This window comes from Polistes fuscatus, unplaced genomic scaffold (assembly GCF_010416935.1).
Source record: "Polistes fuscatus isolate 324 unplaced genomic scaffold, CU_Pfus_HIC Scaffold10, whole genome shotgun sequence".
NCBI lineage: Eukaryota > Metazoa > Arthropoda > Insecta > Hymenoptera > Vespidae > Polistes > Polistes fuscatus.
In genome coordinates, this window is record NW_025112998.1 from 665,666 (window position 1) to 686,184 (window position 20,519).

A 20,519-nucleotide genomic window follows, 5' to 3' on the forward strand; every position below is an offset into this window, starting at 1 on the left:
CATAAGGGAATCTAGAGGGCTTCCTTGTCGCGTTGTTTTAAACGCTTTCCTTTCTGTCTTGATGACTCTCGTGATAAATTAAATCGATACACTAAAAGTTCCTAGAAGATTACCATCATGGCAAACAATTTACAAAAACTTTATCTAATAACTTTATTACATGTGTTTTAAGATGCAACAGGAAAAAAGAAAAACTTTATGGCCATCTCTAATTAATACATATTCAAGATAAACGAGCGGATTAAAAGTATGTATATATAACCTATACATTAGGATGTAAATTAGTTGTTCCATGATTTCGTATTTAAATAATTACTTTTTTCTAATGTTATACTTTTATCTAAGCTAGAATATTAATAAAATTCGTATATTAATAAAATTTATACTCTATATATATACTATAATAATATTATAACATTACACATGTTTTTAAAATTGTTTAAATGATAAGGTGTATAAATTCAAACAAATTATTTTTTCACATTCATAAAATAAGATTTTATTTAGCGTGAAAAATGAAATTATTTATTATGCATATATATTAAATGCACTAATAAAAATTAACATTTTTGTAATGAATTACGTAAATGGTAAATCAAATAATTATGTCGTTAAAACTGTTCAGTTTCATCCTTGTGGAAAATGAAAATATCTTTCATTAACATATTAGATCCATCGTAGTGGAAATTAATGGTTGGTTTATCCAAGGGGAATCCAGCAGGTTTATCGTCAAATTTGTAATTACCGAAAACTCGAGACGAGTATATTTTAGGTTCATCTAATACTGGGCTGACATAGATAAACATACGTAATGGAAAACCTTCTGGTCTACCCTTAGGAAGAAGCAACCTCTCTGGGAATCCATAAAGTCTTTCGTTGTATTTAAAGGTTTCGGAACCATCCAAAGCCTTTTCGATCTTCTTATAGAAAACTTCACTAGGTTCCGGATCAGGAGATAAGAAATAAAAGTCTTTGCTGCTCCGTTCGATTTTGTTCATACCGGCATTTACTGTAGAAATAATTATCGTATTAGTAAAAACAAAATAGAATTAGTATAAATTGTAATACTTACAATCAAGTATCCAGTTATCAATTTGATAGAAATATTTGAAGTTCTCTTCAAAGTTAAGTAATCTATGAAGTGCGTCGTATTTGGGTCCGAGGAAAATGCGAATAGCTACTTTAGTGCTTTTTTCAGAATTAATGGTTATATGCAAATTAAATGGTTTGTGATTGAGACGATATTGTCTTGCTTTGATAATGTAGCTCTCAGCTTCTTTTTGGCTCTCAACTACCAAACCGTTGTTAAGGGATGTATCAAATTGATCGAAGTAAGTTGTCAGTTTGTCCACAGCAAAGGATTCAACTTTGAGACTTGGGAAAACAACCATATCCTTGGTATAAGGCTCCTGACGTACTTTGTATCTATTAAAATCAATTAAAATAATTTTGTGAACATAAATAATGAATGTGATGTAATGTGATGTGACACACTTATTAACAAACAATACCTGTAGTAATAATAGATTATCCTCTTGTAGAGCCGATAAAAAGCTGGATCTCTTAAAGATGTTGAATAATGTTCAAGAGCACTTGGTGTAATTTGGTATGGTGTTGCGGGTTCCATATTATATCCAAGAATCTTTCTAGCATAATAGTCTAAGCTTCCGTAGAAATCATAGTTATATGAATCCACATTACCTTCAATTATATTTCCAAGAATATTAATACCATCTGGAGTATGAATATTGATCAATGTGGCATTTTTATCCATGACAAGACCAGAATCGATGGCACCAGTGATACGCGATTCCATCTCGTTTACATCCTGAAAATAATAGGAAAATGATCCATCTAAATTTTAATCTATTGTACAAATACAATTACTTAGAAATAGTATATTTTGTATAAATTGAATGATAGATACCCTGATATATTTGTATTTGTAATATGGGAATATACTGAAGCATGGACGTTGTACAAATGGCAACCCATTGTGATAATTCATGGTTGGATAATATCCAGGATAGAATTTTTTGGACCAGTCAAAATCTTCTACCTTCTCAAGACCATTTGATAAACGTTCCAAGTGGTAACGTGTCATAAGTTGTTTGTGTCCGTATAAGTATTCTTCTCCACGATATTTCGGGAATTTAAATTCTTCGCCTTTCATCCAGAAGGGGTATTGATATCTGAAGTAGAAGTAATACAAGTTCAAGCCAATATCTTCAGTGAAGTAATTTAATTGTCTCTCATGATCATATTCGTGGTTTATATACCAGCCAGAATAGTTAGCTGGAATAATGTATGTGTCATATCCAGCTGACTTTTGCGAATCTGGAATATTAATAATAAAAATATATTCTTTACTGACAATAAATTATGAATTTTATATAAAAGCTTGTGTAAATTTAATCATATTTGAAATTTATTATTATCTACATAATAATAAGCTTTTTATGTTATTTTGTATTTTTTAACAAAACCAGTTTTTCTGCAAAATTCTAAATAACGTAATTTTGAAGATCTGTTTTTCTTACCTAGTTTACCAAAGATCTTTGCGTGATTTGCCTTCTGAAGAACTTCAGAATTGAAAAATCCATACGGATAAAGCTCATAGATAGGTGGAAGTTGAATATACATAGTATCTGGACGTTGAACGACAGCATTGAAAAAAGCAAAAATGAATTGTCCTTCATTCATATAAATACGAGCCCATAATGCTGTTTTGTAGAAAACATCAAAATCTTTGGCATAATAAAACATATGGAACAAAGCTATCGATTCTTTTAGGATTTTAGGATAATAGATTGAGAAAACACTGTTACGTGGTAACATTCCATGCTTGTATAGATATAGGAATTCTTTCACAGCATCCTGAAAATATTTCATAATTATACTCATTATTATATATAATCAATAAATTCATATTGTTGTAAAATTATTAATTTATTACCAATTATTTAGCTTTATATTTATAATACGTTAGATTAAAAACTTCACAGTTACACATGATTATTTGGATTCCATAATAAACAAGATATAGTTTAAATATGATCTTATTTTTAGAATTAATTACATACTTGATTGGTATAGGAATCGATGTTGGCTTCAATACTATATTGTTTACCCTCGGTATATAAATCAGGATTGACGATGTCTGGTTGGGAAACGTGATACAAGAGATTGTATATCTTCTTTTGTTTTAATAAAAACACTTTGTCAGCCGTTTGAACGGTGTAATATTCAGCAGAGACAAGGCAGAAGGCCAGGACGGCCAGAACTACCAAGTTCCTGTACATGATTAGTTTAACAGACTGTCAGAGTAACCGGGTGTCTTTCCTCCACCAATTCTATGCACAACAACAGAATCCAACCATATTTATAGTATCATCACTTCCTAATCAACATGGCTCAGGTCATAAGGGCGACTCATATATTTCGCAAAGAAAAACGCACAAAAATGATACAGGGTATTAACAATCATGTTTACCAGTGATTACTCCAGCTGAGATTTGTTAATGGTGCAATTATTTATACCTTTTTTTTGCATACTATCGCGAATTATCTATTAAACTAATACTAGTTTGCTCTTCTTATGTTATTTTTTAAGTAAAAATTGAGGAATAATATTTATATTAAAAAATCATATCTTTTGAACTAGTATTGTTAAATTTAGAAAAAAAAAATTTCTCATAAAGTCACCTATAAATAAAATAAAAATAAAATAAGTACAGGCACTTATTAATTTAATGTTTTTTTATTATTAACTTTTAAATTTTAAGTTGTTTAAACGATTTCGTAATTACCCAAAAGCGGAATATACATATAAAATAAATACATAGAAAATAAATCTATAAACGTAACCATCTTTAATGATAAAAAAAAGATAATCTACATTTAATTTATGCATTGGATCTTCATTAAATGAAGATTAATCCGAACACGTGAATATATTATCAAGAAAAGTATGCTGATATCCAATTGACTTCTGACATAAGTTTAATCTTGTAATTTATATTTTGCAAATCTATCTTAAAAATTGATCTTTATAAGTTGGAAAACATTAATAATCACATTATATCGCTTAATATTTTTTATAGACAGATTATTATTTAACATAAATACGAAATCATTGTTAAAGTTATTATTAGTTATGTAATTATAGTTTACGCTATTATACGATTAATATGATTTGTGACGGAAGAATCAATGAAAAGGACAAAACAAGGGATAGATTGATGGAACATCTGGGCTTGAAAAATAAATCATTAAAATATGTAATTAACTGAGCTTGCTATAGTTTTATCAGCGTATTTATTCTCAATAATAAAAAAATCGAATACAATTGTACGGAATAATGACATACCTACCACCGTTATCGCGTCTTCATTCGTCAAGTTCCGATAAAAGCTTGACTTATGTTTAATCATTTGCGTGAACTTCTTGCTAATTATGACCTCGCATCTTCTATGGATCCGGTTTTTTCTCAATCTGCTAACGAGCTATGTATACTTTAAATTGTCTTCTGATTTATTATTTAATAGGATTAGTATAGAGGTAAAAAAAAGAATATTTTCAAGAAATTGTAGGTGTCAATTACAAGTCAAACATTTTATTTAAAACGTTTTGATGTTCTGTATAAAATGTTAACGAAGATAAATATTTGATGTGCTTTTAGCGATTAACTCTGCAGTCTTTTTCTTTGATTCTCTTTTATGTATTATTTTATAAAACATTCAAACAAGTTTAAGAATGTTTTAAACGGTAGCATTCAATTCTTCAAGTTGCTTATGGAAGATAACAACATCTTTGAAGTAAAGATTAGGTAAATTAAAGTTGTATGCTTTAACTGGTTTGTCAAGTGGATAACCCATCGGACGTCCATCCATGGTATAAGTTCCCCAGATTGGTGATTCAACTGGTTGGGATTCGCTTTCATTATAAGGAGCGACATGTACAAAGAGTTTGAATGGCATGCCTTCTTTCTTGCCCTTAGGAAGCATTAGGCGATCTGGGAATCCATAAAGTTTCGTGGAGTAGGTGTAAGTCTCCGTGCCTTCGATGGCCTTAAGTATTTTCTTGTAGAAAACATCACTGGAAACTTGATCAGGGACAACGTAGGATGATTCATGACTGTTGCGTTCAATCTTATTGGTACCAACTTTAACTGTAATTCAAATAGAAATGGTATTGATATTTTGCTACTTTAAGAAATTAAATTCAAGATCGAACGATAAGAACTATACTTACGATCAACCATCCATTGGTCCAATTGGACAAAGTTCATGTAATTTTCGCTGATGTCTAATTCTTGACCATGTACATTATATTTGGGTCCAAGGAATATACGTACTACAGCTTTTACTCTAGTGTCGCTGTTTACAGTGATATGATAAGTGAAAGGCTTATGATTGAGGCGATATTGACGTGCCTTGATCAACGTGGATTGAGCTTCTTTATGATTTTTTACCGAAACGGCATTGCTGAGTAAGGATTCGTAATGGTCAAAGAACGTCATCAATTTGTCTACAGCAACATAATCAACTTTGACACCAGGGAAAGCAAGTTCTTCTTGTGTATAACTAGGCATGTTCTTCTTGTAGCTAAAACAAACAATTCTCATTAATATATCATGTTATATATAAAATTATTATTTATCGTAACGTATTATTCAAATACGAACTTTAAGTAGTAATTGACGATGTTCTTGTACATGCTGTAGAAGACTGGATCTCTTGTACTAGAACTGTAGAATTCTAATGCACTAGGTGTAATTTGGTATTTAGAAGCTGGTTCCAAACTGAATCCAAAGATTTTTCTATTAAGTAAGTCGTAATGTCCGTAGTATTTTGGATTTACTGTATCAGCGTTTCCTTGGATGATGTTACCAAGAATATTAAGACCTTTCTGAGTATAGATATTTACACGTTGACCGTTAACATCTTCGACATAGCCAGAATCAATGGCATTGGCAATACGGGTTTCAACCTGTTGAGCTTTCTAGAAATTTGAAAATTTAATTGTGTAAGTAAAATAATTAAGTAAATTTGTTACTTTATGCAGTAATGATGTTTTCACGAACCTGTACATATTGATGCTTGTTAAGTGGTACCACAGCATCAGTTTCACGCTGAGGGTATGGAAATCCATTGCTGTAGTGCATTGTTGGGTAGTATCCAGTAGTAATTGGTTTGTGGTAATCAACATATTCAACTTCACCCATGTCATTTGACAATCTTTCCAAATAGTAACGGACTAGTAATTGTTTATGTCCTTGTAAGTACATTTCACCTCGAACGTTAGTAGGTAATTTGTATTGAACACTGTTCATCCAGTAAGGGAATTCGTGATTAATCATGAAATAGTATTCTCCAAGACCAACATCTTCGTTGAAATAGCTCAACTTTTGTTCTGGTACATTATCTCTTTGAAGATACCAACCAGTGTAGTTAGCTGGAATCACGTGATATTCTACACCAGCTAGAGTTTTCTTTACACTTGTTTCGCCCACTCCAAGATGGTATACTTTTTGTAAGACATCTGAGTTGTAGAATAAGTGTGGCATAACTTCGTAAATAGGTGGAACACGCATATATTTGGTATCGCTACGATGGAGAACAGCAACGTTAAGAGCGTAAACGTACATTTGTTCGTTCACATTGAATCGTCCCCATACTGCAGTGTTATAGAAGGTTTCAAAGTCTTTAGCAGTATATAAGAGGTTGAAGAAGCTAACAGCTTCCTCGTGAAGTTGAGGATACATGATAGAGAAGACTCTTCCTCGTGGTAGCATTCCATGATTCCAACGTTGAAGAAATTCTTCTACTACAGTCTTTAAAAAATAAACAATAAAAATCAGTTTAAGATGTTAACAGACAGCTAAGGAAATAATATTTCTTTTCGAATATTTTTAAACATAGTAATAAAATCTTCTCGTTGCTAAATATTTCAAAGATAGAATTACCTTGTCTGTGTAGGAGTCAACGTGATCTGCAATGTTGTACGAGCGAGCCGTTTGGTAGAGTTCCGAGTGATAATTCGTTGGTTGATCGACGTGCCAAAATAATTCGTAGATACTTTTTTGTTTCATTAAATACGGTTTGTCGGCGGTATTAATTTGGCTAGCGCTTGCCAAGCAAAACGCTCCCAAAAATAGTAATGCTACCTTCATTTTCTTATCACCTTTCCCTCTTACCCTATTGAAATTTCTTTTCTGAAGCCGTAAGTACGATCCGTTCTTGATTCCTTGTCGAAGATGAAACGTAATCCACTGCTGTTAATTGTCTCTTATATACCCTACATTATGTTTAATATCAGTTTTGACCTGTTGACAACCCCCTGACTTTGGATTAAGACAAAATACATGAGCAGATGATTAGGTGATATTTATTAAAAATAATCCCGATGGTTACATAAAATAAACGATTTTTTACTTTGGATTACCAAAATTAAAGAAAGAAAAAATAGGAATACGTTGAGTTAAACAGTAGTATAATCTTAATTACCCTTTGACATAAAATATAACCGAGACCTCTTGATACTCAGATTATCTCATTAATTCGGTTTTATTTCTTGTGAAATACTCCTGAAAGTGTATCAAAATCCAAGTTGATCTTATCGATTTGTACGTTGAGAGGGAATATTATATTTTATCAAAGTAAAAAACAAATTTAATAAAAATATTCGTTTTACTGTTAAAAATATAGAAGAATTATGTTTCTATATTATAAATCTACTATTATTAAATATACAGTCAACAATGATTTTAAAATACTTTAAATGGAGTATAATATGATGATGTATTGATTAAATTTGATAGCATAATGAATTGAAAATTAAAAAACAATATAAAAATATATTACATTTATATTAAAAAGTAAAATAAAAAGTGAATAAAATATAACATCGAATCTAATTTGATATGCTATCTTGATGCATTTGTAAGTATACTGTTATATAAGTGGATTAATAACATAATTCACTTTATATTTATCCTTATCTTTTTCTTATTTTGCTTTTTATTTGTTTTTTTATATTTCCTCTTTGACATATTATCTTATAATGTTTGCCGCTATCTTACCAATAAGATGTTTAAATGAGACGTAAGTTAGATTATCAAGACTTTTATATCAAAAGTTATTATTTTTAATCGGAAAACAGTTGCAATAATATAAATTTGTTTTTAAATTTAAACGTAAAATAGTTAAATAAAATAATCGATATATTGCTGAAAGTTATGGTTTTCACGTATAAATATATTTTCCTTTTAATTTTATAAAATTATAACCATATAATAATATATAAATGCATTTATTGTAAAAAGTACACACGAGGGTGGGTTGAAAAGTTTCGAATTTATTCTTGCTTAAAAATTTTAAGACTATGTCGAAAAATAAAAATGAGTTTAATCGAGAAAAAACATTGTTTCTATGCTAAACATAAAATTTTTCAATCTGCTCATGTATTATACTACATCGTGTATATATCTCTCTCTCTTATATAATATTATTATTATATAATATAAAAGTCAATGAAATATTATATAAATGATGCGCTGAGAGAAGTTATCTCGTAATATTTATACTTTATTAATTGCATTCGTTTTGATAATATTTTTATAACATAATATATTTTTTATATGGTAAAGTTAATGTTCATCAATTAAATTTTATTTTCTCTGTTAAAATAAATATTTCTAGGAGATATTAATAATATTATTGAATTAATTCTGATAATTTTTAAAATGCATGTTTACTAAAAACGTTAAAATTCTAATATCTAACAAAAAGATAATTAATAGACGTTTAAACATTGATAACAATATAATTAATACAGTGTTTATATCTATATTATATTGTTATTACTATTATTTAAATAATAAATCAAGTTATGTCTCTCTCTCTCTCTCTCTCTCTCTCTCTCTTAAACAGGGGTGACCAATTTCACCATATACATGATCGACTATTTTTTTTAAATATATCGTGATCTATCTACTAAAATCTTTACATTTAAGACATTCAAAAAAGAACCACGACCTTTTGTTTTTAATAATAAGTTGCATTTGCATGTAGAAATATTATTTTTTCGGCTATGATCGATCAAAAATTGCTTCGCAATTGATTTGTTGGCAATTCTTGTTTTAAAAAAATATAATCTATGACTATAAAATATATTTTTTAAATAATTTGTTAGTAAGGATAAATCATAGGATTTATATAATAAAATAATAATTTAAGAATATTTAATTTATTTAACATTTATTTTCAAAATTTTTCTATAAACTAACAGTCGCATGGTACGAAATCGCAACCATTGATTTATCTGTCGTTAACTCTCAATAGTGTGAGGACTTTTCGACATCCTTCGTGTTGTAAATGTAAACGTCCTTGAAGTACATGTTGGGAGTAAAGAATTTCCATGTGTACATTGGTCTGTCAAGAGGGAAGCCGCATGGTTTGCCATCGTAGTATATTTTTCCGAAGATTGGTAATTCGATTTTCATCACCTTCGATTCGTCGTACGGAGTCAGATAGAAGAACATCTTGTATTTCATACCCTCGGGTGTACCCTTGGGAAGAGTTAGACGTTCAGGGAACCCATAGAGTTTTTCGTAATAAGTAAATGGTTCGCTACCACTGGCAGCCTTCTGAAGTTTCTTGTAGAACGAATCGCTGGACATCATGTCCGGCATCGTGTAAACAGATTCACTGCTCTTACGTTCAATATTGTTTGTACCTGGCTTAACTGCAAAAAGAAGAAATAAAGAGAAACAATTATTGTACCATTGTTGTCGTGTTCACGTGTAAAAAAACGTTTGCCGAAATATTAAATATTTTTACTTACGCGTTACAGTGAATTGATCCAGTTCTACGAAGTATTTATAGTATTTACGGAGGTAACTTAAATCTTCACCCTTATCGAATGCAGGTCCAAGGAAGATCTTAACCATTGCCTTAGTATCTTTATCGGAATTTACGTTTACACGATATGTAAATGGTTTGTAATTTAGGCAATAACGACGTGCCTTGATACGCAGGGATAATCCTTCTTTGAAACTATCAAAGAAGACGGCATTATTGATTGTTGCATCGCAATAGTCAAAGTAGGTCCAGAGTTTGTCCATGTTGACGGATTCGATCTTGATACCAGGAAAGTTGAGTTCGTTTTGAGAGTAGACTGGTAGATTTTCTTTGTATCTGTGAAGATACACATCAATTAAATTCGATTATAAATTCTAACACGATTGGGATTCGTCTATTTGATGCTCACCTGTATACAAAGTTGCTGATTTTGTTAAAGAGACGATAGAAAGCAGGATCTCTCATGTTAGTGCTGTAGAGTTGCATAGCACTTGGTATGAACTTGTTTTTGTCCGCATAGTCGAAATCGTATCCAAAAACATTTCTTACCAACTTTTCATACATTCTATAGTAACGTGAGTTACAGGTATCAGAATTACCTTCGATCAGATTACCGAGAATGTTCAAACCCTCAGGAGTGTAGATGTTCACGAACTTGCCACTTTGGTCTAAAACTAGTCCGGAATCAATGGCGTTTATAAAACGAAGTTCCAGGATATCAATGTCCTATAAAAGAATTGAAATGAAAATAAGTATATTCGTTATTGTTTTAACACTCCTTTTCCTATTGCATTCTACTAACCTTTAAGTAATAGTTTTTGTAATAAGGTATATTGTAGTAACTCTTGCGTTGAGGCATTACAACACCGTTACTGAACATTATGGAAGAGTAGAATCCTGGATAGAATCCTTTCTCAAAGTTAAAATCTTCGATCTCGCCCAAACCATTTGACAAACGTTCCAAATAATAACGAGCGATCAGTTGCTGATGGATATACAGATAGAAAATACCACGGAATTCCTGAGGAATATTATATTCCTTGCTGTTCATCCAGAATGGGAAAATCTGACGGAAGTAGTAATAATAGCTGTTCAAACCAAAATCTTCCATGAAATAATCCAATTTATAATCTTCATCGTAGTATGATCTGTCAGTGTAATTATTGTAGATTATGTAAGTGTCAGTGTGATCCATGTTACCAGTAGGAGTCAAACCTGCAAATAGACGAATAATGTTGAAATAAAAGAGATTTTTTAAAAACGAACAGTAATTTAAAAAGAATTATTCAGTATCCGTACCGTGTGTCATTTTGATGCGGTGCGCTTCCTGGATGACATTCGAGTCGAAGAAATAGTTAGGGAATGATTCATAGGGTGGTATGGGATACATGTATTTGCAGTCGGGCCTATAGAAAATGGCAACATAGAAAGCATACGAGAAGACTTCGGGATTCAAATTAAGACGTGCCCATGCTGCGGTTTTGTAGAAGGTTTGGAAATCTTTAGCGCTGTAGAAAAGTTTGAACAATAGGATCACTTCGTAGCGTTGCTCTTCTTGGAATATTGAGAAAACAGCATCACGGCTAAGCATGCCATGTTTGTAATAATACATAAATTCTTTCACGATATTCTGCAAACGTAAATGATCTTATTAACATAAAAATGTTTAAATAATAAATGTTAAATAAAATCGATTTTAGAAATGCTTGATATATACATCCGATCGATCTTAGTGTTTCTGGTGTTCACGAAAAAATGAAATATGATGGATAATTATCACCTTGTCTGTGTACATATCCACGTTGTTCTCGATTTCATAGTTGCGTCCAGCAGTGTAAAATTCGGTGTCGGTTAGAACGTTTTGTTTCACGTAGAACAGCAATTCAAAAATCTTCTTTTGCTTGTGGATGAAGTCCATGTCAGCAGTGTGACTTTTAATACTGACGACATTCGACAGGCATAATGCCGCCAATACTAGGAAGAGCACTTCCTTCAGCAACATCTTTCTAAAATTTTTAGCCTCTTGACTAAGATCTTTACCCCAACTGTGTTAGGGAGAACGATGCTTCAACGGAATACGAGACCACGCTTTTATACCGGTGGTTTTTCGTTGTAATCACTGTAACCTGTGACCTGTAATGTTCGTCGTTCGTCAAAATGATTGAATCAATCGTTTAATGGCTAAACAACACTACAAAAACAAATAATACGTGTTTTTCAGTTAAAAAATACTTTATTGTGTTATTACAAAATGTCTATTTAATTGAAATGATGGATCGTAGTTCGACGAAATAAATATTTTCTCGTTATACGATAAATATTTTGTTATGATTGAAATATTTTCGGAAATCTTTAGATAAATATCGTGATTTTTTTTCTCTTACTTCATATTAATTTTATAAATTTCATTACATTATATATTTATATAGTAAAATCTCATATATCAAGAATTTTGCATTATCCTAATGTTTCATTTCATTAACTAGAAAAATTTAAAAAGATATTTGTTATAGATAAGATTGTTAGAATGAATCCAATACATTATAAATAAAAAACGAGATTACAAAAGACAGAAAAATTCCATTTCTCTTAAAGTCATCGCTAATAAATTTACTAGAATTAAGTAGATTATTCTAAAATGTTAATTACGGAGAAAAAAGACTATTTCGAATTTTGATTATTGAATTCTCTTCTTGTTCACTTTTTTCAATTCTTCCTTTTCACAGATGTTATTTTATCTCTGTTACATGTTCGATAAATTATTTTTCAAGCCAAAATTTAATAAAATGAATTTAATATATTTCGTATATAATTAATTTTATTTAGTTAGAGATAGTTTTTCATGTTTCGAGTGTAGAAAATAATATTTTTTTTGAAAATGCTAAATTATTATATGTTCAAAAATATCAAAAATATAAATTATTTATGCAATATATTTTCTAGCCTTGATATTATACAAATACGAGTATAAACGTTTATTATCTTTTTTAAGTCTTACATACATATGCCTGTTTACATCTTTTGAAAAAAATTGATTGTGTTATAATCTTTCATTTATCATTAATCGTTATAATTATATGAAAAGAAAAATAAAAGGGAGAAAGAAACGGATGGAGAGGGAACTATCTACACTTCATTAACCCTCATTTAAATCATAATGAGTGATTAAATTGACACATCATAGCTTGATTTATTGCATGTTTGTCGTTTCACAAGATAATTAATTATAAAAAAAATAAGATATGGAAAAATTATTTTTTAGGGTATGTATGGTACATTCTCGTAGTTTTTAATTCAAGCAATACTCTTTTTCTTCTTCTTCTAACAATTTTCTTTGTCTTTGAAACGTTTTAGAAAATATAATCTTCTTTTGTAAATCGGAATATTCTACAAATAAAATGAAGGGAACTTATCGTTAAATATTATTTTATTGAAAGGTGTAAAAAAATTATATTGCAAATTTTTGGATAAATTATAAAGGTTCGTAAAATCGAAAACAATGTTACCTTTTCGGAAGTATTTTTCATTATCTCGTAAATAATTATCATCATATTCGGGAAAATTTATTTTATGCATTTGAATAATATTTCGTGTTATTTCTTCGCGATCTTCATTGGTTAGAGGAATTGTACACACATAATTACTGACATAAAGAAAAATACGAAGCCATGAGTCCTAAAAAGATATAATTATTACAATTTATTCATAAAAGTATCCATAATCTTTTTTCAAATATACTTTTAGTGAAAAATTAGCATCAATTAAATATGATATTATTTTTATCGACTATTTTATGCGAACGTAATAAATTAATACTTATAATTAAAATATAAATAAAATCGAAATAAAATATTACTCACGTTAAAAGTATTTTCTAATATATTTAATTGTTTTTTCAAATCGAGTATCGTTTGATATATTTGAGATTTGAAATTAGCTTGAGTTTCTGTATTCGAGGTTACAATATGTTGATTCTTTCCATTATCATCTTTTTTGAAGTTATTTATATCTTCGCAAATTTTGGTTCGTAATTTACCGATTTTTTGTTTTAATGTAATCAGAAGATTAGCAAAGTTAGTCATTACATAATGAAAACTTCTCATAGTAGTTATATTATCCATATTGTATTTTCTTCATTATCAAATCGAATACAAATAATTCTTTCAATACCGAATGCTATATAATATTTAATGATATTGAATAAAATGTTATTTTGAACTGTTGAACAACGGAAAGTTTCAACGATTTATTTTGTTTTATTTGAACTAAAAAACTGACTATTTTTCAGTTCAAATACAGTTGGGTTGTAAAAGTGTATAGTGGGGGTTTAATACAGTTAGATATTTTGTAATATTCATATAACAAATAGAAATCGTGCAATCAGTTTATAAATTAAAGTTCAAAAATTATTGCCGTTTTTATCTTATTTTTCACACGTTAACAAAATTTGGGTTAACGTAAAAATAAAGAAAAACAAAAAAGGAAAAACGGAAATGATGAATAAATATCTCTTTATTATGTACACCTTATGCTTGCTATATATTTAACAGATATATAAAAAGAGTACGAATAAGTCATTTCTAATTAAGAACCAAATTAAATGTAGCTATGTGTGTGTGTGCCTTATATCAGTCTTTACAATAAGTCCATTCATAAATATTATGAATAACTCTTTGGCATAATCCCTCAGCAGATTGCACGATCACTTTTAAATATTTCTGAATTAAATATGGAGATGTTAAAAGATTGAAAATGCAATCCACTTAAAGGTTTTATATCCAATAGATTTTGTATTTGCTATTTACACTTCTCAGGAACTCAATTCTAGAAATAAATTTTATATGAAAATCTGTACTGATATTGAACTTTTAGCATTTATAACACACAATCGTACAGAGGTAAGAAACAAAATTCAACTGCTCATATCATCTTCCTCTTTAAATATAATACTTTTACTGTCATTTTCATTTTGTTCTTCTTGATCCGAATTTTCCTCCCAATTCTCATCTGATTCGCTTTCTAAATCGGCGTCTTCTATGGCAGGACCTTCATCAGATGAATCTATATGAACAAAAATTGAATTAAAAAGTGTATATAAAGTATGAAGTACGTTTTCTAAAAAATTAAAATAATATAAATATAAGATGTTAATCATAAATTCTTACCTGCATCCTGATAGAAAAGTAAAGTATCATCCATCATACTGTCTTGTTCTTCTTTGCTCCCGGATATTTGTCCTGTCACAAGTGAAACCCGTCCTCGTAATTTTGATATTTCAGTTAATAGCATTAACTTCGCATCAATCAAGCTTAAGATAGGACTAAGTGATTCTCCGATATCTGGATGCGATAAAAGATGTGCTGCATGTGTTGTCACCAATATATGTAACCACATAGTAGCTATTTTACTCCTAGAAAAATATTATTTTATGAATAACTAAAATACTTAATAATTAACAAAATAATTAATTACTGAAAAAAGAATATCTTACGGATAAGTTTTGCCGTGTAACATGGAACATAATTCTTTCAGCAAAGGTGTTATTGCCTGGACGGGCAATCTGGCAATAGTATTTCTAATTGTACTTTCATTTTTCGTATATAATACACTATTTAGAATGGTCCTATCTTTACTGTTTAGACCTTGCATTAGCAACTGTATCATATTAGCTCCTTTCAAAGGAGTCTTACCTGTAGAATTAGTTTCAACATTAAAACTAAGATTTTCTAATCTATCTCTTAAAGGTAATTGAGAACCCGCCGAACTGGTCCTATTTCTTTTAGTTGTTGTATTTCCTGCTCCTAAAAGTAACAATAACATTTAATTAGCTAATAAAAAATAATGAAATTTTAATAAACAAATTTATATATTACCAACCAGGAGCAAGATATGCAACATCATTCTCCGTAATAACGGCTTTTACTTTTGTAATTGATTCTTCTTTCCTTTCTTTTGTCTTTTTTATTTCAGAGCGTATTAAATACTGTATTTTATCTGAATAGTCTGGCGTTATTTTTTCAAATGTTAGATTTATGTAAGAACCATATGCTAATAATAACTTTTCATTTTCTACCAATTTCGCCATAAAAATAGGAATCTGCTGTACAGTATCTTTTTGATTTCCATCAGATGCAACTGCAATTGTCAGCGTTGGTTTCAGTGGCTTGGAACGTCCATTTGGTTGGTATTTAAAAATATGTGCTTGTCCTGATCTAGTAACGGCCAATACCACCATTTGAGAATCCTCCTCATTCACATGTACAGAAACAGACATAGCTTCATCTTGCATAGTTAATGAAGCAGCAGAACACTTATCATTCTTCGTCTAATCAAATTCAAAATAGTATCATTAAAAATGGATGTCACATTTCATTAGTTAAAAATACAAATGATAGTTCTATATGTTGTATAATATACCTCATCAAGAGCCCATATACTCAAATATCTATCGTCGCTGGCTCCACTAATTAAATAACTGGTATCTTGGTTCACTGTTATTGCATTTAAAGAAGTAACTTGTCCAGCATGTCCAGTAAAAGTCCGAATAACTTGCTTCGTAGACAAATTCCACCATTTGATTATTCTTTCAGCAGAAATTATGAATTTTCCGTCTTGTGTTACTTCTAAGGCTGTAACTTTTGCTTTACCAGATTTCCACTTAGATTTAATACCGCTTTCTTTCATATTCCATTCAATTATATAATGATCATCCGCAACTGTGAATAAACCATTATTTACGGACCAAGTCAAAGCTGTTACACACGAAGAATGACCATTTTCTAATTGACCACAAACAGCAGCAGCTGCGACATCATATAAAGTGATCATTCCATTTGCAGATCCCATAACAATAATTGCTTTTTGTTCCACCTCTTCCACAATCCCCTTCCTCTTGCGTTTTTTCCATGGCAATGACTAGAAGAATATTAATATATTAATGAATAATAATATAATTATAATATAGTTTGATATAATAAAATACACTTTTATCAATATTTAAATTATATTAATGAAAAAATATGTACTTCAATAGATATTCACATTAGATCTACTATAACCTAAAGTCATTTTATTAAAAATATCTATTAGTTTTATAATTAGGAAACAATGGAAATTCTATACATAATTGTAAGATAAATAATTAATAACCAATAATAATAGAAAACAAACGGTAATTCAAAATTAACATTTATATTAACATAATTGAGAATAGATAAATAATAAAAAGCACATGGCATACCGCTGCATTTGTCGCCTGAATATTTACAGAAATCCAGCATAATACACTGCACGGTGAATTAAGATGTAGATTAGGTATGTATTCTTGCTTGAGTCTATTCGTTGCTGTTTCCCAAATTTTCAGTTTTCCATCAATTCCACAATGAGCGAAATATTGTCCGTCTTGAGAAAATGCGTTACAAGCGCTGTACGCCATTCTGATCACTATTACTGTACCCCCTAATTCTATATATGTGAAATAGTCCTAACGTGTAACTGTAAATAAGTTTAATTTTAAATATCAGTATGCATATTGGGTTCATTAGAAATATCCTGATATTAATATCTACCTTTGTTAACTGAGCACAAGAGAGAAATATTTTTTCCAGTTAATATTTGAAACTGAGATTCAGCAAAAGTTGAGATACGACCATCCAATAATGAAGGCTATTGAAAGCAAAGAGGTTGATTAAAGTCGAAGAAAAAAGCCACATGGGCTGACAACCATGGAATCACATAGAAAGAATACCTTATGGCTGTTATGATGAAAAGCTTAAATTTTAGTTCCTAAAATCGCCGGTGTGGACGCTCCAATCGTTTTCTAGTAACTGTATAACTTGTCCAGATTTATCAGAAACTTACCTTAATACTTATTAAAAAAGTTAAGAAAAGAAGAACGTTCTGTCACATACACGTGAAAACTTTAGATCATTATTTTCGTTAAATGAAGTGACTGTGTCTTTTACTTAAACAATATTTATTATTTCTTTGTAATAATTATAGTTTCAATATAATCTTATTAAATATGTTTATTCATGATTTTATCTGTTTCTGACATCCTTATACTCTTATTTTCATTAACCGGTTTACCTTCTTGATGTCATACTCATTGTAGTTATTTTAATAAGATTGATTATAAATTTCTTGATATTTTTAATATATTATAACCCCTAATTAGTATCTAGCATATTATTTATATTACAAGACAACTTGAGACACACCTCATATAAATGGTAAGATAGTTTTTTTTTATTTTAATACGTGTCCATTTTTAGTAGAGTTTATATAATATTATTTCTGATAGAATCGTTCATTTGCTTTTTTACAGTGTACTATTGGGAGAGATTGTTTAAGGAAAAGCCTTAAATATTAAAATATATCATCGAAATCACTTATAATATACCAAATATAATATGAAAATGGTTTGTAGATTTGTTATATTTTGTTTATACGTATGCATCTATATTTCTATATTAATGTAATTTAATATTTTTTTCTAGCCGATTTTGACACATGATATTGAACTACCACCTGTTGTCCCAGAATTACTATTAGAAAAACATGCTAAGTATCTCATTGCATTTGGAAACAATAAAGAAGAATATGTAAGTATTATTTAAATTTAGTTCTAAGTACTTAGGATTTTCCACTGTGTAGACAATTTAAGATAAATAGCTATAGTGACTGAAATTTTGATCTGAAAGTTTCATACATTAATTTGACAATTAAGATTAATTTAGGATTAAATTAGTTAAACTCTTGTGTTAACTTTTAGCATTACTGTATGACGGAACATATAAGAATTTCTGGATTTTATTGGGGCCTTACTGCATTAGATTTAATGGGAAAGCTTGATGAGACCAATAAAGAGGAAATGTTAGAATTTATCAAACAATGTCAAAGCGATAGTGGTGGGATTTCTGCTAGCATAAATCATGATCCACATTTACTTTACACACTAAGCGCAGTTCAAATATTATGCCTTTATGATGCATTAGATGTAATTGATACAGAAAAAATTGTTAAATACGTTAAAGAAAGGCAACAACCGGATGGTAGTTTCACTGGCGATATCTGGGGTGAAATAGATACTAGATTTTCTTTTTGTGCAATTGCTACTTTATCACTGTTGGTAAGAAATATTTAAATATGTAACTTGAAAGTTAAGTTAGTTATAAAGTTAAATTAGAAATTGGGTTTTTTCAATACATTTATATACAAAATATATAACTTTTAATTTTAGAATCGTTTAGATGCTATAAATGTGGACAAGGCAGTAGAGTTTGTAATGAAGTGTATGAACTTTGATGGAGGGTTTGGTTCTAAACCTGGTTCTGAAAGTCATGCTGGTTTAGTTTATTGCTGTGTAGGGCTATTATCAATAACGGGTAATGCATATTATAATGCTATAAATAAACATATTTATATACATAGAATTTTCTATATACAAGTTATTTTTTTATATTTAGGACATTTACACTTAGTAGATGCAGATCGTTTAGGTTGGTGGTTGTGTGAAAGACAACTTCCATCGGGTGGTCTAAATGGTAGACCAGAAAAATTACCAGATGTATGTTATTCTTGGTGGGTTCTCTCAACGCTGACAATTTTAAATCGTCTTCATTGGATAAATAAAAAGTGTTTAGTAAGTAATTATTATTATAAAATGGTATCATTAATTAAAACGAAATGTTATACAAATATCTTCATTTCTTATACAACAGATAGATTATATTTTGTCGTGTCAAGATACCGAAACTGGAGGCTTTGGCGATAGACCTGGCAATGTTCCTGATCCTTTTCACACTTTATTCGGACTTACCGCGTTATCGTTACTACATACTGATTATCCATTGAAAGAAGTTAATCCAACTTTTTGTTTACCGCAATATGTAGTAGATCGTTTAGGATTGGCACCAGCACAAGTGGAAACATGATTTAATATATATACACATACAAGCACGATTTAAAAAACGAATTGCAGTTATGCAAAATTCACGAGTATTTTATTCACATTATCTATCACAATTTAAGAGGTGAAAGATATTTTTATGAGTAAACAATTATTTTTATTTGGTTTTTGCTTGAACAACCAAATATTCCAGGGAAAATAAAATGACATCAGATTATTAATAGAACAATACAAATCAAAATAAAATTGATATTTGTATCTGTCTATATTATAATTAATATATTATTAATAAGTTTACCGCAATAATAAACATTTTTCTAGAAAAATGATTTATAAAAGAGAAATTACTTAATTTTTAGAAAATCTAAATAATATATAATTCCAATCAAATATTTATCAGGACATTACTCAATTCCCTACTTTAACTTTATCCTGTTTCACATAAAGTTATTTTATAGGAGTCTCACAGATGTCCTTACTCGTCTATTATTTAATTTTAATATCTTCAGAATGTACTTTTAACAAACAAATTGTTAATTCTACTGGACTCGAAGAAGAAGCATTTTGTTTACACTCGAGAGATAAATTAAACAAATTAATGAATAAAATGAATAAATAAATATCTTTTAATTAGGATGTTAATAAGATAAGAAATAAAGAGGAAAATCTAATGAATCTGTAATAAGTATTGTGAGTCATATGATATACTCAATTGGTCCACGTTCCTGACTGTAGTGAAAGTATAC

At 29.5% G+C, this 20,519-nt stretch overlaps 4 protein-coding genes across 9 annotated transcripts; 1 reads left to right on the plus strand and 3 right to left on the minus strand.

Moving 5' to 3' along the window:
* The first annotated feature begins 59 nt into the window (after positions 1–59).
* On the plus strand, positions 60–20,008 carry LOC122524331 (geranylgeranyl transferase type-2 subunit beta). 5 transcript variants are annotated; one of them, XM_043646518.1, is made up of 9 exons: positions 60–247; positions 17,471–17,685; positions 18,040–18,094; positions 18,190–18,283; positions 18,362–18,466; positions 18,637–18,993; positions 19,105–19,249; positions 19,331–19,506; positions 19,586–20,008. In XM_043646518.1, the coding sequence occupies exons 4-9, from the start codon at positions 18,275–18,277 to the stop codon at positions 19,796–19,798; spliced, it is 1,005 nt and encodes a 334-aa protein (XP_043502453.1). In that variant the 5' UTR covers positions 60–247; positions 17,471–17,685; positions 18,040–18,094; positions 18,190–18,274; the 3' UTR covers positions 19,799–20,008. The 5 variants fall into 5 exon arrangements, with proteins under 5 accessions (XP_043502453.1, XP_043502461.1, XP_043502479.1 ...); XM_043646526.1 differs by lacking the exon at positions 60–247 and having other exon boundaries at positions 17,419–17,685; positions 18,067–18,094; XM_043646544.1 differs by lacking the exons at positions 60–247; positions 18,040–18,094 and having other exon boundaries at positions 17,419–17,685.
* On the minus strand, positions 503–6,824 carry LOC122525928 (arylphorin subunit alpha-like). Its single transcript, XM_043648971.1, has 10 exons — positions 6,086–6,824; positions 5,687–6,003; positions 5,254–5,606; positions 4,764–5,170; positions 3,084–3,317; positions 2,541–2,877; positions 1,928–2,337; positions 1,512–1,828; positions 1,073–1,425; positions 503–1,009 (listed from the first exon to the last, which is right to left on the minus strand). The coding sequence occupies exons 1-10, from the start codon at positions 6,794–6,796 to the stop codon at positions 612–614; spliced, it is 3,837 nt and encodes a 1,278-aa protein (XP_043504906.1). The 5' UTR covers positions 6,797–6,824; the 3' UTR covers positions 503–611.
* On the minus strand, positions 9,244–12,097 carry LOC122524313 (arylphorin subunit alpha). Its single transcript, XM_043646480.1, has 6 exons — positions 11,644–12,097; positions 11,163–11,493; positions 10,666–11,078; positions 10,273–10,589; positions 9,847–10,199; positions 9,244–9,747 (listed from the first exon to the last, which is right to left on the minus strand). The coding sequence occupies exons 1-6, from the start codon at positions 11,863–11,865 to the stop codon at positions 9,338–9,340; spliced, it is 2,046 nt and encodes a 681-aa protein (XP_043502415.1). The 5' UTR covers positions 11,866–12,097; the 3' UTR covers positions 9,244–9,337.
* On the minus strand, positions 14,358–17,540 carry LOC122524317 (WD repeat-containing protein 43-like). Of its 2 annotated transcripts, XM_043646496.1 has the most exons (8): positions 17,432–17,540; positions 17,104–17,357; positions 16,281–16,778; positions 15,741–16,188; positions 15,355–15,664; positions 15,029–15,273; positions 14,758–14,924; positions 14,358–14,687 (listed from the first exon to the last, which is right to left on the minus strand). In XM_043646496.1, the coding sequence occupies exons 2-7, from the start codon at positions 17,296–17,298 to the stop codon at positions 14,776–14,778; spliced, it is 1,845 nt and encodes a 614-aa protein (XP_043502431.1). In that variant the 5' UTR covers positions 17,299–17,357; positions 17,432–17,540; the 3' UTR covers positions 14,358–14,687; positions 14,758–14,775. The 2 variants fall into 2 exon arrangements, with proteins under 2 accessions (XP_043502431.1, XP_043502426.1); XM_043646491.1 differs by having other exon boundaries at positions 14,358–14,924.
* Positions 20,009–20,519: the final 511 nt, after the last annotated feature.

Excerpts from the sequence above, each read along its gene's own strand:
- LOC122525928 (XM_043648971.1), bottom strand. The coding sequence starts at position 6,796 with ATGCTACCACGAGGAAGAGTCTTCTCTATCATGTATCCTCAACTTCAC. Across the intron at positions 6,004-6,085 it reads ACAAGCATCAATATGTACAG|AAAGCTCAACAGGTTGAAAC; the intron begins GTTCGTGAAAAC and ends TCAAATTTCTAG. Across the intron at positions 1,010-1,072 it reads TGATAACTGGATACTTGATT|TAAATGCCGGTATGAACAAA; the intron begins GTAAGTATTACA and ends TTATTTCTACAG.
- LOC122524313 (XM_043646480.1), bottom strand. The coding sequence starts at position 11,865 with ATGTTGCTGAAGGAAGTGCTCTTCCTAGTATTGGCGGCATTATGCCTG. Across the intron at positions 11,079-11,162 it reads CCGCATCAAAATGACACACG|GTTTGACTCCTACTGGTAAC; the intron begins GTACGGATACTG and ends GTCTATTTGCAG. Across the intron at positions 9,748-9,846 it reads GGATCAATTCACTGTAACGC|TTAAGCCAGGTACAAACAAT; the intron begins GTAAGTAAAAAT and ends TTCTTTTTGCAG.
- LOC122524317 (XM_043646496.1), bottom strand. The coding sequence starts at position 17,298 with ATGGCGTACAGCGCTTGTAACGCATTTTCTCAAGACGGACAATATTTC. Across the intron at positions 15,665-15,740 it reads TGTTGCATATCTTGCTCCTG|GAGCAGGAAATACAACAACT; the intron begins GTTGGTAATATA and ends TGTTACTTTTAG. Across the intron at positions 15,274-15,354 it reads TTACACGGCAAAACTTATCC|GAGTAAAATAGCTACTATGT; the intron begins GTAAGATATTCT and ends ATATTTTTCTAG.
- LOC122524331 (XM_043646518.1), top strand. Across the intron at positions 19,250-19,330 it reads AGGGCTATTATCAATAACGG|GACATTTACACTTAGTAGAT; the intron begins GTAATGCATATT and ends TTTTATATTTAG. Across the intron at positions 19,507-19,585 it reads GGATAAATAAAAAGTGTTTA|ATAGATTATATTTTGTCGTG; the intron begins GTAAGTAATTAT and ends CTTATACAACAG.